At 50.6% G+C, this 14707-nt stretch overlaps 7 protein-coding genes across 7 annotated transcripts; 3 read left to right on the top strand and 4 right to left on the bottom strand.

The window, feature by feature from the left end:
- The first annotated feature begins 254 nt into the window (after positions 1-254).
- Positions 255-1950, top strand: SEPMUDRAFT_150970 (NAD(P)-binding protein). Its single transcript, XM_016906512.1, has 4 exons — positions 255-351; positions 406-611; positions 673-908; positions 971-1950. Exons 1-4 carry the CDS (start codon positions 332-334, stop codon positions 1538-1540), a joined length of 1032 nt encoding a protein of 343 aa, XP_016757981.1. The 5' UTR covers positions 255-331; the 3' UTR covers positions 1541-1950.
- A 220-nt stretch (positions 1951-2170) lies between these two features.
- Positions 2171-3902, bottom strand: SEPMUDRAFT_135278 (glycoside hydrolase family 13 protein; the record flags this gene model as incomplete). Its single annotated transcript, XM_016902701.1, has 2 exons — positions 2171-3604; positions 3672-3902. 2 exons carry the CDS (start codon positions 3900-3902, stop codon positions 2171-2173), a joined length of 1665 nt encoding a protein of 554 aa, XP_016757980.1.
- A 1143-nt stretch (positions 3903-5045) lies between these two features.
- SEPMUDRAFT_150969 (HlyIII-domain-containing protein) lies at positions 5046-7045 on the bottom strand. Its single transcript, XM_016906511.1, has one exon. The coding sequence runs from the start codon at positions 6995-6997 to the stop codon at positions 5477-5479; it is 1521 nt and encodes a 506-aa protein (XP_016757979.1). The 5' UTR covers positions 6998-7045; the 3' UTR covers positions 5046-5476.
- Positions 7046-7787: 742 nt separating this feature from the next.
- On the bottom strand, positions 7788-8757 carry SEPMUDRAFT_150968 (glutathione S-transferase). Its single transcript, XM_016906510.1, has 2 exons — positions 8326-8757; positions 7788-8265 (listed from the first exon to the last, which is right to left on the bottom strand). Exons 1-2 carry the CDS (start codon positions 8687-8689, stop codon positions 7955-7957), a joined length of 675 nt encoding a protein of 224 aa, XP_016757978.1. The 5' UTR covers positions 8690-8757; the 3' UTR covers positions 7788-7954.
- An 854-nt stretch (positions 8758-9611) lies between these two features.
- On the bottom strand, positions 9612-11165 carry SEPMUDRAFT_150967 (ATP phosphoribosyltransferase His1). The gene is made up of 2 exons (XM_016906509.1): positions 10881-11165; positions 9612-10756 (listed from the first exon to the last, which is right to left on the bottom strand). Exons 1-2 carry the CDS (start codon positions 10895-10897, stop codon positions 9817-9819), a joined length of 957 nt encoding a protein of 318 aa, XP_016757977.1. The 5' UTR covers positions 10898-11165; the 3' UTR covers positions 9612-9816.
- Positions 11166-11345: 180 nt separating this feature from the next.
- Positions 11346-12162, top strand: SEPMUDRAFT_127607 (ribosomal protein S28e; the record flags this gene model as incomplete). Its single annotated transcript, XM_016902164.1, has 4 exons — positions 11346-11447; positions 11505-11551; positions 11666-11749; positions 11810-12162. Coding segments are annotated over exons 1-4 (202 nt in total), but the record flags the coding sequence as incomplete, so codon positions are not given.
- Positions 12163-12861: 699 nt separating this feature from the next.
- On the top strand, positions 12862-14218 carry SEPMUDRAFT_127606 (uncharacterized protein). The gene is made up of 2 exons (XM_016902163.1): positions 12862-13258; positions 13574-14218. Exons 1-2 carry the CDS (start codon positions 13074-13076, stop codon positions 13704-13706), a joined length of 318 nt encoding a protein of 105 aa, XP_016757975.1. The 5' UTR covers positions 12862-13073; the 3' UTR covers positions 13707-14218.
- Positions 14219-14707: the final 489 nt, after the last annotated feature.

Here is a 14707-nt window from a genome sequence, read left to right as displayed (position 1 = left end):
GGTACAGTAGATGAATGAGTCGGGGACGATGAAGGAGCGAGAAAGGGATGAGAAGAGTAGCGATCATGCGCGCTGATTGGTGCGTACGTAACGAGTGATCTGTGATGTCTCCACTTTCCAGTGGTTGCGCATCTGCGATCACCTCACAGACACGTCATGGGGGGCTTGGTGGTTCCCCGAGCATTAATGTAAGTCAGGTACAGGCACGTGTACATGCTGTGATGTTGATGTTGTTGTTGAATTAGTCCAAGTGAGGCATATAGAAAGAACCCTGCCTATAACACAAACTCTACTTTGACCTCATCGTACCAGCCCAGACGCCCGCCCAGCTATGCCTCCCCAACTCTTCATGTGAGTGCTGCGCAGAGGCACATTCACTCGTTCTACCACTGACAGCGTTGACAGTACCGGTATCACGGGATACATTGCTGGCGATGCATTCTACGCCATCCACAAAGCTCATCCAGACTACAAATACGTCGCCTTGATCCGCACTGAAGAGAAGGCCGGCAAGGTTCGAGCGGCCTATCCCGACGTTCGGGTGGTCATTGGCGGCTTGGACGACAGCGCCATCATTGAGGAGGAGTCTGCCAAGGCAGATATTGTGCTCCGTAATTCGAGCCCTTTCTGTATTGGAGTCAAAAAGTCCACGCCGCTAATATGTCGTGGTAGATGCCGCCGATGCCTCGGATCACGAAGGCGCCGCCAAGGCAATCGCAGCGGGTTTGCTGAGAGGTCACAGTGCACACAAGCCCGGCTTTTGGCTGCACACTGGCGGCACGGGTATCCTGACCTACTTTGACTCCAGCAAAGAACGCTTTGGTGAAGAGCCCGAACGCGAGTTCAATGACTATTCTGGTGTCAAAGAACTGACGACACTTCCTGATGAGGCCTTTCATCGCAATGTCGTAAGTCGTCCCGCGATGATGATATGCCACTGTGCACACGATTGACATGGCCTCTTTCCTAGGACAAAATCGTTCTTGAAGCAGGCACAAAGCACGGCGATGTGATCAAGACTGCTTTGGTTTGCCCGCCAACCATCTATGGTCGTGGACGTGGCCCAGTCTCTGGACGCGGAAGGCAGGCATACGAGCTGACAAAAACCATCCTACAAAAGGGCTATGCCCCCATCATCGGCCAAGGCAGAGCCCACTGGGACAACGTACACATCCACGATCTATCCGAGGTGTTTCTCGCTTTAGTCGATGTTGCCGTGCAAAAGAAACTCGACTCCGAAATCTGGGGTGAAAAAGGCTACTTCTTCGTCGCAAACGGCCGACATGTCTGGGGTGATTTGTCCCGGCTGATCGCGAAAAAGGCAGCAGAGGCCGGTCACATTCCAAAAGACTTCAAAGAACAAAAACTCAGCAAAGATGAAGCATGGGGTCTAGCAGACTTTCAAGCTCTGAGCTGGGGATTGAATTCACAGGGCAAAGCCGAACGAGCGCGCAAAGTACTGGGGTGGCAGCCGAGAGAAATCAGCCTGGAAGATGAGGTGCCGGCGATTGTGGAGCAGGAGAAGAAGAGGCTCTCGTGAGCAACAACAACAACTCCTTCAATGACAAAAGATGGAAAGACCGTGCTCTGCTTCCGACTGCAGTGTACGAGTTCGCGCAGTCCGCCTTGACGAGAGTACCTTATTGAGCAGAGAATAAGTCGCTCGCGGGCTTGAAAAGAATTCTGTCCTGCGTGGTCAGATGGGGCCAGCAGCGATGAGATGAGGATATGATCAGGAAAGCTGCGGCTGAACCAAGTGTTCCAGTTCCCAAGACCTGCTTATTCCGATGTCGAATATTCACGAAATGAGCTGAAAGAAGTCTTGAAACAGACCCCGTTTTCTTCTTATCACATGATGATTTTTTTTTCCCAAAGAAAACTTTCACTCTTTCTCGTTTGTGAATCTCGTATATTCATTGACATCTGTACAATCATATACACATACACCATTCCATCCTCATCTCTCCCCATCCCATCATACTCCCCTTCCCTTCCCCTCCGCCCCACCAGAGTCCCACTCTCCCACCTCCTCTCCCACTCTCCCCATAAATCCCATCCATCCCTTAAAATATCCACAATCCCCCCAATCGCCCCCAAACCAACAAATCGAAAAAATCCCCCGACCTCCAACAAAAAAGCAAACCAAAAAAAAAAACCAAAACCTCCCCTTTCAAAATCCACAAACCCCACTCCCCTCAATTTTCCCCCTAGGATAAAACACCAAAACCCTCCCCGCGGTAACAGTAACTCCCAAATTCCCCCGACTATCCGTCTTGAAAATTTGGCACGAGAAAATTTCCATCAAAGACATTTCCGGTGTAAATCCGCTCGCTGTGGAAGATAATGTGATTGTTGTTGTTGAGGAATCGTCGTCGTCGTCGTCGTCGGAGGAGGAGGATTTGATGGGGAGATTATTGAGATTATTGAGGATGCAGACAATTTGTTTCCCCACAGGACCTTTTCGTAAAGAGAGAATTTGTTCGGTGAGAGGTGTTGGGATTGAAGGGGAGAGGAGGTATGATTCGTTTTCGTTTTCGTTATCATTTCCAGAGGAGGAGGCGTAGGATGATGACGATGAAGCTGGGGCTTGAAAAATCGCCCAAGAACGAATCTGATTCAATTTTTGAACATGACGGTACAATTCGGTATTTCTCTCGAAACCTGTTAACCATAGTGCTTGACGGTTTTCGGGGACGGAGGAGCCTGTGAAGAATTGTTCTTGACCTTGGTATAAGATGGGGATTCCGTCGGAGAGGAATTGGAAGGTGAGAGCGTTTTGGATGCGGGTGAGAGTGTTGTTGTTGTTGTTGTTGTTGGAGGTGAAGAGAGAAGGTAGACGAGGATTATCGTGATTTTCGGTAAAAATTCCCATGAGAGAAGTGTCGGGACAGGTGGATTGGAGCCAGCGGATGTTGTTTGCGAGGCGGGTCATGGATGTTGATGATGAAGTAGATGAAGTAGTAGTAGAAGAAGAAGAAGAAGAAGACGGGTCTTGAAAAGTTTCGATAATCCAGTAGTAAGCAGCATAATTCATCAAACCCGTGAGATAATTCTGATAAGGGCAAAGGACATTAGGATTCCCATGCCAGACTTCGCCGAGGACATGGATTCCTCCCGCCGCGGCTTGAAAACCTGCCCAAAACCTGGGAGAGACTTCGTAAGCGGTGTCGATGCGGAGGCCGTCGATGGAGTATCGCGAGACGATTTGGCTGATCCATTGATACCACATGTTTGCAACGACGGAGTCTTCAGTTCGCAAGTCCGGGAGAGAGACGGTATTGGAGCCCATCCAGCAGTATTCAACCGAGTTAATGTCATCGTAGTCGATTTCGCAGGGCGTGTGGAAGTAGGATTTTTTGTTAAAGGGGTTGAATTGGCTATAGTCGACTGTCGTCTGCGAGGAAAAAGATGCCATGTGATTCGGCACCACGTCGACCATGAGATACATGCCTCGTTTGTGCAGCTCGTCGGAGAGCGCTTTCAGATCTTCCTCGGTGCCGAATTGGGAGTTGACGGAATAGAGATCTTGCGCCCAGTAGCCATGGTAGGAGTTGCCATCTTCGCTTGATTGGACCTTGTTCTTGACGATGGGACTGATCCAGACCTTGATGCAGGAAAGTACATTAGAACCGAGAGGAGACGTTTTAGTGAAGAATGAAAGACGTTCTTACCGCAGTGAAGCCCATCTGCTGAATGTAATCCAATTGATTGATGAGTCCAATCCAAGTGCCACCGCAGTACTCATCCAGATCGCACGATGCCGTCGTCGACCCATCACTTCGTGCAAACCGGTCGGTCATGACCTGATAGATCGACTGTCTCCTCCATTCGGCTGGAGTGAGACAATTCGCCAAGACAGCACAGGCGAGGACGGTAGACAGGAAACCAATGGGGGACGGCATGGCGAAAGTGTGGAAAACAGGTAAAAAGACGAGAACGAGTCACTGGAATGTATTGGAGGGGGAAGGGGGGGCTCCGCCCTTTTCAAGTAGAAAAACACATGTGCATGTTACAACATGCCCGTTGTTGCTATGGAGAGATCACCGGTTCAAAAAAGAAAGAGGAAAAAAGGTGTAACGAAACTTCTGGTCAACTGTTCGCGAATGGCGCAGTCTGATGGTGTTGTTCGTGTGAATCAGTTTTTTGTCAGGTTTCTTCCACTGAGGGTCGCGTATGCAGAGAGGTTGGGCTCCAGCGCTCAGTGGATGATGGTGATGGTGGTGGTGGGTGTGTGTCAGGGCTATTCACTTGCGCAGATGGAGCCAGCCGTGCAGACGGAGAGGAAGGAAAACGCTGTATACGCACGCAGACGCAATCGGCCACAGGGGGAGAAAAAAAAGATAAAGATCCGAATCGGTGGGAATGATGTGAGCTGGAAAGGAATGCTATGGTTGCGATCTGGTGGCAATCCCAGATGCCGGGATGTGATGACAAGAGATGTGACTTGCCATGCGGGAGCCTGACCAGGTCCAGGTCAGTTTGGTTGTCACATTACGAGTTTACGACCATACCAGTAAAATAGTCCAGTCTTGTTGTCCATCCCTAGGAGGTATGGATAGAAAGGGCTTTCGCACATCTCCTTGGCCAGAAGCATCGTATTTGATTGATCGCGTGCCCATCGCACACCGTGACCTCGGATCCTTCTCCCTCAAATATGGAATCACCAGCACATGTCCGACCATTCACGTGCCCCGTCTCCTTTTTTTTTGGTTTTCTTTCTTCTCGATCTCTCTCTCTTCTTTTTTCGGACAGGTGCATTGATAGGTATGCTGTAGGTTTCATCCCAAGGAGCGACAACAACATTCCTGGCTTTGTTCTCTTATCGCATTCATTCCTGCGCCGAGAAATGTGAATTGGATAGGAAAAAGACCCGGGCATGTCCGTGGGAGGAAGACGGGTAATCGGTGAGGAAGTGAGGATTGTCGAAAGACAATGCATGTACCTGATAATCGACACTGTGAACACAATGTCAGATGCCATTCTCTAGGCGCCAAGCTTCGGACTTACCTTAGTCATATTAATCCACTCAAAGTCTCGTGTCATTCATCTGTCCATCAGCGTGATGTAGGGAACCACCAGTACAAGTACCGTGGGCGTGGGGACTGCGTTCGTTTCGACCAGACACAGGTGCATGCGTAAGCACCCAAGGAAAAAAAGACTATAGGTACGTGTACCCAGGTTTCAACACCGTCTTGCGTTGCTACCTCACCTGGTCTATCCCTTCCAGTCTGCCCCCGCAGACACTTGTCCATCAGGTATATACATTCCGACTCTCCCTCTCCCTCCTCTCTCAGCCGTAGCAAGTCCAAGGCCTGTATCGCGACCGAAGGCCTGTCAAAAATGTAGGTATACTCCTTCATGCAAAAAGGAAATGCAACGCATACGCACAAAAAACGTTCAATATCATCTATGCGGACGTCTCTCATCTTCGCTTGAACGCTCGTCATCAAAAAATCATATAGCAGATCTCCTCGACTCAATATACGGAGCATCCCGCGGGCGCATTCGCTCTCCGGAAAGCATCGCCAAAGAAAGACTGCATCGCAGTATAGTGGAATAGGATACCGCCCAGCACGGCAAAGTGCCAGATGTTATGACTACCACCGAGATAGTCGAACCAACCAGGCAGGAAACGCTCTGGGATCTTGGCGGCATATAACACGGCACCAGAGAAGTAGACCAGGACACTCTTCAGTATAGGCGCATAAAAGTATAACGTCGCCAACCAGCCTCGCTCGACAGTTAACTGCGCCATAGGCAGAAAGCCCGTGAGTGCCAGCGAGACGTAGAACCCCACACGTGCCCAGGCCATGTCTGCTCGGTTGAACGTCGGTTGCCAAGGGAGAATGATGCCTCCGATGCCCAGGGCAAATGTCAAAGACATGTACACCCATCGGCTGACAGGTTCGCAGTAGAATGCCGTGTATTCTGTCGTCATGATACTAGCCGCGACAAGTAAGGAGATACCGGTGTAGTCGACGCACGCAAAGCGCTCCATGAGTGTCTGGTTGGAGATGGAAGACATGGCGTGCCACATGGTCGAGCAGACGAGGCATTTGCACGCCGCAAAGAAAAATGCGCCTGCAATGACAATGTCGAATGCCGTGGCGTCAATGAAAGCCGGCGTCGAAGGGTATATCCAAAATGCAATCGCCAGGACGACGATGAGGCCGATTGCATGCGACCAGATATTCACAAATTCGTTCGACAGTGTGAAGCAGGAGGTGACGCACTGCAGCTTGTTCTCTGAAAAGCGATAGCCCGACAAGATGTACGGATTCACACGCCATGGTTCGGGGAGCATATCATAAGTGATTACTCCGTGCTTTCGCGCATGTCCGAGAGCAACCTCGATCTTCATCTTCATGTGTTCTTTCGCTCTGCGTGCTGCGTCGGCTCCCTCGAGCATGAGATGACTGGCTTTGATGGCCGTTTCGTCCATGTAAGCTATTCCCGAGTCGAGCATCTGGTGGGCTGTGGCCATGGCCCCCTTCTCACGAAGATGATACGCTCGTTGCTCGAGTGCAGCGAGGTGTTCTTCCAGCATATTCACACCTTCTTGCACCTTCGCCTCCAGTGTCTCACGCTTCGCCAATGCATCTTTGTACTGGGCCTCCAATGCGTCTACAAAGGCCTTGTGCCGCCTTCGACCCGACTCTCGCATCCCATCATACTCTTTCATACATCGCTGGTGAATGGCGGTCAAGGTGTCAAAGACGGTCGTGACTCCAGCATCGAATTTGAGATGGCCATACTCCTCCACCATGGCCAATCTCTTTCCCAAATCGCTGAGGAAGTCGTCAATGACAATTTGCACATTGTCGCGCTCAGAGCTCCATGATCGCGGATTGTAACTGGAGTGCCTCCTCCTCTTCCTCGACCGCTCGAGCTCCGTGTCAAATTGAGCGCCGGAAGTAGCGCCGAGCGTCGGCTCCTCACAAGACTCTGTTATGGTCGCGGTGCCGCTCCTCGCAGTACAGTAGGTCGTTTGCGTCATGCTCGTGCTACCGGTGTCAATGGCCTTTGTACCTGGAGGTGGTTGTGGTGGTGTAACAATGGTATGCCCCTCCAGATATGGGCGTGCAGGCGGACGTTGGTGTATTAGTCAGTTGTCAGGTAATTGGTGTTCGGTCGTTTGAGTGTAGATTAGTTTTCGGCCTTAGCGTTGGTGGCGGTGGTTCTAGTTCGAGTGGAGTGCGGCCGTGTGGATACAAGTAGCCACTAGGAGGTAGGAGGTAGTGGAAGTGGCAGCGGGGGAAGTGGAAGGCAGATTGGTACCAAGGGGCAGAGTGAGAGAGAGTGAGTCGGTAAGGACGGTCAGGGCGTTGAGAGGGGCAAGACAACAACACTCAACAGCAACGCAACGTAACAGCGGCAGCGACAGGCATGTGGAACAAACGAGAGGCAGAGGCAGAGACGGACACGGACAAGAGGGAAGCGACGGCAGACTAACAAAAACGTGCGCACGATGGCGTATCGTGGTTGGCGCCGCCGAGGTTCGGTTTTTGAGTGGATCCACAAGCAGATTTGCCGCTCGGCATCGTCATTTGATTGGGCATCGCTGGGCACTGGTGTCGTCAGATCGATTTGTGGATTGGAATTAGTGGATCCCCCATTCTCGGGCCGTGCTTCTTCAGGGTCCATCAGAATGAGTACAGGAAACGGCTTGTTCCAGAAGATGATTACATACCTCCTACCTTATTCTAGAGGTACCAGGTAGGTAAGGTCTGGGGTAGGCATCATGATTATCATCAACACGAGTTCATATTACAAAGAGATTGGAGGCTGCCTGTTGAAAGTGAACATAGAACTACTCATCTGTTCCCGTGGTATGCTTGCTTGTTTGAGGAGATGAGCTCACGACACGCGACACTGTGCTATTTCTGCCGTCTACGTCCACATTCTCATTAATGAATGTCCTATGGGTGGAACGTCATATCAGTCGTGAAACACTTTACACTTCCGTGCCTTTGGGAACCTTCTCATATGCCGCCTTAATCTCAGGCAACCCTCCAACCTGCTCCACCCATTTCTTCACGCTGGGGTACGAGTCTAAGCTCAGACCTGCGTAACCGTGCTGATACACCCAAGCGTAGAAATGGAGATCGACCGCGGAAGGTGTCGAGCCCGGAAGAATGTATGGTCCACCGTGCTTCTTCAGCTGGCCATCGAGCACGCCAAAGCAACGATACGCTTGCTCTTCGTACCGCTTCAAGGCATCATCGTTCTTTTGAGCGTTGTAATGCTTGAACCAATTCACCTGGCCTGCAATCGTTTATTAATCAGCATGTAACATCGTGGCGAGAGAGGTTCGAGCACGCTTACCCATCATGGGGCCCAAGGTAGACACGAGAAAGTACTCCCACTTCTCAAAATCCACGATGTCTTGCTCAGAAGTTCCGCGCGGACCCAGCTTGTTCTGCTTGTCGTACACTCGGCGAATGTAGTTCATCACCGCACCAGACTCCCAGCTGGTCACTCCCGTATTCGGATCTTCGAGAGCGGGGACACGGCCATTTTCGTTGATCTTGAGGAAGTCGGGGCCTTTGACACCATTCTTAGCTTCACCGAATTGCCATAGTTTGACTTCGTAAGGCACTTTCAGAATTTCCAGAGCTGCGGCAATCTTGTATGGGTTTGGTCCAGTACCATGGGCATGGAGGATGAGTGGTTGAATGTTTCCAGACATGTTTGTTTGTGAGTTGGTGATGGAAAACGTTATTGAGTACTGCTGGAGGTGTGAGTGGGTTGACGTTGATATAGGTAACTTGAATGTTCGAAGAAGGGGACGAGGAAGAGGTCGTCTAATGGGCTGCTATTGCGTCAGAGGGGTGGGGAGTCGGGTATAAGGCATTCGATTGCCATCTACAGGCTGTGGTAACACCACCTGCTCCACGAAGTGTGGCCGGGAGCAGCAGGGGCAGATTTGACTCTACATTTTTGTCGATATTGATTATGGAATACGGCGTCCATGTCCCTTGGAAGGCTTGATCAATGACCACATTGCTGACCTGATTTCACATCGAGTGTCGTCTCCTGCAAGAATGAGTCGACGGCGATGCATCAATTCTTCATTATTACCAGTAGAGCATGATCACCACGCACCCGAGACCATTATAGCACACCTACCACCTCGAAGCTGCGCTTGCATATCCGAGCTGAGAGCGGAAGTTTTCATGGTGTTGGTGTTGGTAATCAAAAAGGACGGTAGTTCGAATGCTGCCGTCGGCACTCGCCCGAAGGGCCGAAGGAAGACCTTGCCATGCCTTCAAGCTTTCTCATCCTTGCCGATACATCAACATCACCTCGCCAGAACTCCACGGTCATCAAACGTGTGTACGTGATATGGCATGGTAGAGACCATCATGTGTTGTCCCATATCCACGTCCCTCTCTCCCTCTCAAAATCGAGTCTGTATTGGTCGATTCAGCATGACTGCATGATTAGCATGAAGCACAACGTCGCGCGCTATTGGCGATAGCCTATAAGCATGCGCTTTCTTTCCACTGCCATGTCATGTCTCGTATGCTTCGAGAGAATTGGAATCTTCTAGAAAGAAGGGTAGAGAGTAGGGATTGATTGGAGAGACAAGTAGGGTAGCTGGCAGCTTTGGAGAGGTTACATCGGCTTTGACCGATTTGGTGCAGATATGTATTTGAATATGTCGACAATATTTTCCAAGGTAGTCACATAAATAAATGGAAGACATCTACATGTATCCCTTCTTTTTCGTCGTTAATCTAAGGCTGGGTGAAAAGCCCCCATATTGGCTCCTCCTTCACGCTCACGCTCACGCTCACAAGCTCAAGAGACATCCTAAGTAGTCCTCGAGTTATCAATTCTCGTGACCAAAATGTCCGTAGCACCAATCGACTGCAACTCATCCATAACATCCGCAATAGCTTTTTTCAACACCATAGCCTGCACCGCGACCCAACCTTCCTCCTCGAGGGAATTCACCGTTGGCGCTCTTTTGCCCGGCGTGATACTGCGAGCGCGATCCAAATTCTTCCGCTCCACGTTGTACGTGCACAAGACATATTTTTGCGCGGTGATGACTCCGCGAATCCGGTTGGCGATGATGTCCACGAGTTTGGGGTCCGAAGGGTGTTTGGAGCGGATCAGGACTGCCGTGGATTCTACTACTGTGGCAATAGCTTTGAGTCCTGCCGCACGCATCGTCTCGCCGGATTCGACGAGATCGACGATTCCGTCTGCTACACCGAGGGCACATGCTGCTTCGACACTGCCGCCGACGAATTTGATGTGAGTGCGAAGTTTAGGCTTTTCGGAGGAGTCGCCAGGGGTGGATCCATTGGCTTGGGAGTCATTGTTCTCGAGTTTACGGAAGAATTCCTCAGTCAAGCCAGTAAAGCTAGTCACGACATTTCTGCCGACAAGCTGCTCGGGTGTTTGGATATCACCCTTCTCGGGGACTTGCACTTGAAGCTTGCATCTTCCAAACTCCAGGTCCATGATCTCTTCAATCCCATGGGTTTCGGTGGCAGGCGTTACAGCTTCATGCTCAGCAACTGTGTCTCGTCCAGTGATTCCCAGATCGACTCTGCCTTCTCCCACGAAAGTTGGGATATCTGCTGCGGGGAGGAAAACAAGTGCCACAGGGTGATTCTTGACGAGTGCAATGTCCAATCTGTTGTGCCTGTGGAACTGGATATCGGATCCGGCCAGCAGGTCGAGAACTGCTTGGTTCAAACGTCCTTTTTTCGGAACAGCAAAGAGCAGCCGATCATTGAGGCTGGCGAGGCTGTTAGTCAACGTCGGTAGAGACCGAGTGAATCGCCTTTGTACTCCTAGTCGTTGTGCAACATGGTGCTGTATATCCATTGTGATACAAGGTGGAGAAGAGGAACGGAACGTACTGATTGACGAGATCCATGATGTACTGGGAACTAGCGTCTTAAGGAAAGCCGAGGAGGTGAGCACAGAGTACGACCGAGCAAACGGTATGCGTTGTGATCAGAGGAGCGTTTGTTCTTGTGTATGTGGGAGGGAATGTAGTAGTGAGACTAGTATCGGCTGGACTCTTGACAGGTTTGTGCGGGACTCATTCGGAAGGTGACTCGAATGCTATCGTACGCTGGTTGTCGAACAGCCTATCGTGGACATACACAACAGTAGCGAATACCGAGCTCTGGGCTTCAGCCGGACAGCGGCAGAGTTTGCTATCGTCCTCCACTGACGTGCTGTGGAACATCAGTCATACAAAAGTTTTTCGCGGAAATCATGCCTCAGGTTGTAGAAGAGCGGCCCGGCTGTTGTTCCGTGGTGCGAAGTTCCGTGCCAAGTGATTCTTCGAATTTCAAAGTGGAAGGCACATACCGCCAGTAACAGATCAGCCGTCCGACCATCTCGCATCACGATCACGCCAATCACTCACCGACAACCCGTCAAACCGATCATACAACTGCAAAGATGGATTCCGCAAAGTCAGTCGCATGCATAGGCGCGAGACGGAGGACAAAATACTGACTGATTGTGCGCAGGGTCCCAGTCAAGCTCGTAAAGGTCATTAAGGTCCTCGGCCGCACCGGTATGCAATCACCAAGACACGGGAGGAAGGGAGAGGAAGAGGAAGAGGAAGAGGAAGAAGAAAAATATCGGGAAGAGGAACAATAAGAAGAAGGACAAATCTGACAGAATACAGGCTCTCGTGGAGGTGTTTGCCAGGTCCGCGTCGAGTTCATGGACGACACCACCCGTAGCATTATCCGCAACGTCAAGGGACCAGGTAAGAGAAAGAACTGTAGCGCACTGGGAACTACGGACAAGAGACTGATTATGCGCGCAGTCCGTGAGGACGACATCCTCTGCCTCCTCGAATCTGAGCGTGAGGCCCGCAGACTGAGATAAGCGTGGAGGACAAAGCAAAACAACGTTGGAGCGGAGCCGGAATACGATGGCGGTCACGATCTGAAGACAATTCCAGCGCGGTGCCGCGGTAGCACCTGGCGTTATGGCATCGGCATGGGCATCTATGCAGTGGTAGAGATCACAGCGAAAGTCTTCACAAAATGCGAATCGGTTCACGCCAGTTTGGAGCCCCAAATCTAGCACCATGCAGCTCTTCTTCCGTTCCAATACCCAAAGACCGGTGTTAGTTGTGAGATGTGGAAGTACATGTCGTGTAGAAATGATGTCGTGATACTCCAGCAACTTGGGGCGTTTGTGCAGTGTTTGCCTGCCGGACGGCGAATAATGATCTTCTCTATACGCTCTCTACGCAACATGCTACAGCTCATCGTCCAGGGGCATCAAGACCAGATCGCAGCCGTACATAGACCACGATTCTGCAAGGCTTGCCACTGCAGCGAAAATGACAATGAGATCTCATCGGCGTGCCATTATGTTCATCCGCATGTCCCTCTGGGCATGAATCTAATAGGCTAGGGTCATTGCATACAAATGCTCAAGGGAGGCTTGCGAATCCTGGCTACGTAGGGCAAACGAAAGAGATTGTGAAGCAAAAACGCAGGTGACCTCCAGGCTACGGTGCGCTGCGTTACCAACGGATTCAGCGAGGAGGCCTAAAAGACGCTTCAGAATTGATCTGGAACGGCAATATGAACAACAGGCCACTGAGAAAGATCTGATGCTTGATTATCCGTTCTAAAAGTGTGTGTGAGAGAGAAGAAAGGGAAGAAAAGAACCGCGCGAAGATGAGTTTGAAGATGGGTGGACACGCCAAGCCAAAGTGGACCTAGCGTTCGAATTTCGCGAGGACCTGAAAATCTCAATTCGCGTTCTGTTTTCCATTCTTCCTCTCTCTTCCTTCTCTCATCATCACATCCCCATCGATTTTTTACCACAATTCTTTCCAGTCGAGGCCCCCAGCTGAGATGACCGAATTCTCTATACCACCCCAGATCCTCTTCCATGTGTAGCTATGCACCGCCACAGCACACCCTGGGGACCGGCTTGACGCGCTTCTCTGCTGACCTCACAGATTCACCCCAAGACGAAGCGATGCTGGAGAGACTGCCCATGTGCAGATACTTCGCAGCCTTCAGAGACACCGAGAATCGCATGACGACTCTGCCTATGGCACGTGGTCAATGCCAGACATCTCTGAGACGAGGACGCGCACAAGATGCTGTATTATGCAGACACTTGGGCACGCAATCAATCCTCCAAGAACTTTCCATGAATTTGAAGAGTTGCAGACGACTCTGCCACAGCAGATGATCGATATTCAACCTCAAAGAGATCACGATGCGCTGAAGACACTGTCATCATACAGACACTTCATACGCACACGAATTTCCATGAATCAAAGAGTTGCAGATGACTCTGCCACGGCAGATGATCATCAATACTCAACCTCAACGAGATCACGATGCGAAGAAGAAACTTCTTACGCGCACGAATTTCCATGAGTGAAAGAATTGCAGACGACTCTGCCACGGCAGATGATCGATGCTTAACCTCAACGAGATCACGATGCGAAGAAGACACTTCTTACGCGCACGAATTTCCATGAGTGAAATAATTGCAGACGACTCTGCCACGGCAGATGATCGATGCTCAACCTCAACGAGATCACGATGCGAAGAAGACACTTCTTACGCGCACGAATTTCCATGAGTGAAAGAATTGCAGACGACTCTGCCACGGCAGATGATCGATGCTCAACCTCAACGAGATCACGATGCGAAGAAGACACTTCTTACGTACACGAATTTCCTTGAGTGAAAGAATTGCAGACGACTCTGCCACAGCAGATGATCAATGCCTCAGACCACCGAGACTAAGGCGCGCAGAAGTTACTGTCACCATGCAGACACTCTGCACGTACCTTGCATGAATCAAAAGAATCGGGGAAGACACTGCAACAGCAGATGACCACTGCCCAAAGAGACGAAGATGAGCAGAAGAGATTGCCACGAGCAGTCACTTTGCCAGTCTTCACAAAGACGATGATCTTTCATGACCAAACACTGCCATCGTGCAGGCTGCAATGATGGTCAACGGGTGGCCATTGACTTGCAAAGTCATACAAACGTAGAGGGACCCCCTGGGGATACACAAACGCACAAACACCACGATTTGCCTGCTTTCCGGCTCATACACATAGCCTCCAAGCTACTTCATCTCAATCAGTGGAAGAAGAACTTCATTTACTTGAAGGGGATCTTAGCAGGCCCTCGTCTACTCCACCCTTCTCTGCCTTGATTCAAGTGGCGGTTGGAGGACTAATCACTGACGGACATTTCATCAATTTTTTCATGTCAAATCGTAGACGATGTATGTAGCTTAAATACCAAATCGTCCGCGATGATGAGAAGGAATTTTTTTCCCCAATCTTACTGCCCCCACAAGGCCCTTTAGACCGCGCCCCACCCTGCATTTACCCATCGTGACTTGCTTCCTCATCCAGTCGGCCTTGTGAATTCAGATTCGCGTAAACCTTCCCATGCTGCAGGTCGGCAATGTCACTTTCTGTAACCATCAGCCTTGAAGGTTACCGGCATTGCCGGCGCGCAAGCATCCATGTTGATTGAGCCACGTGTGATCGTGGTATGGTGTGGACAGTGTGGTATGGGATGGTAGGAAGCTACATAGTGTTCCCAAACGACATCAGTTGACCACGTCCGGTACGGATACGGAAGATTAATCAGTAGAAAAAAAAACCTTCAAAACGTAGCCGAGGCCACATCATACACAGAGCACGAGAAGGAGGAGGAGAAAA

Source organism: Sphaerulina musiva (genome assembly GCF_000320565.1).
Source record: "Sphaerulina musiva SO2202 unplaced genomic scaffold SEPMUscaffold_9, whole genome shotgun sequence".
Taxonomy (NCBI): domain Eukaryota; kingdom Fungi; phylum Ascomycota; class Dothideomycetes; order Mycosphaerellales; family Mycosphaerellaceae; genus Sphaerulina; species Sphaerulina musiva.
This window is presented reverse-complemented; position numbering and strand designations above follow the sequence as displayed.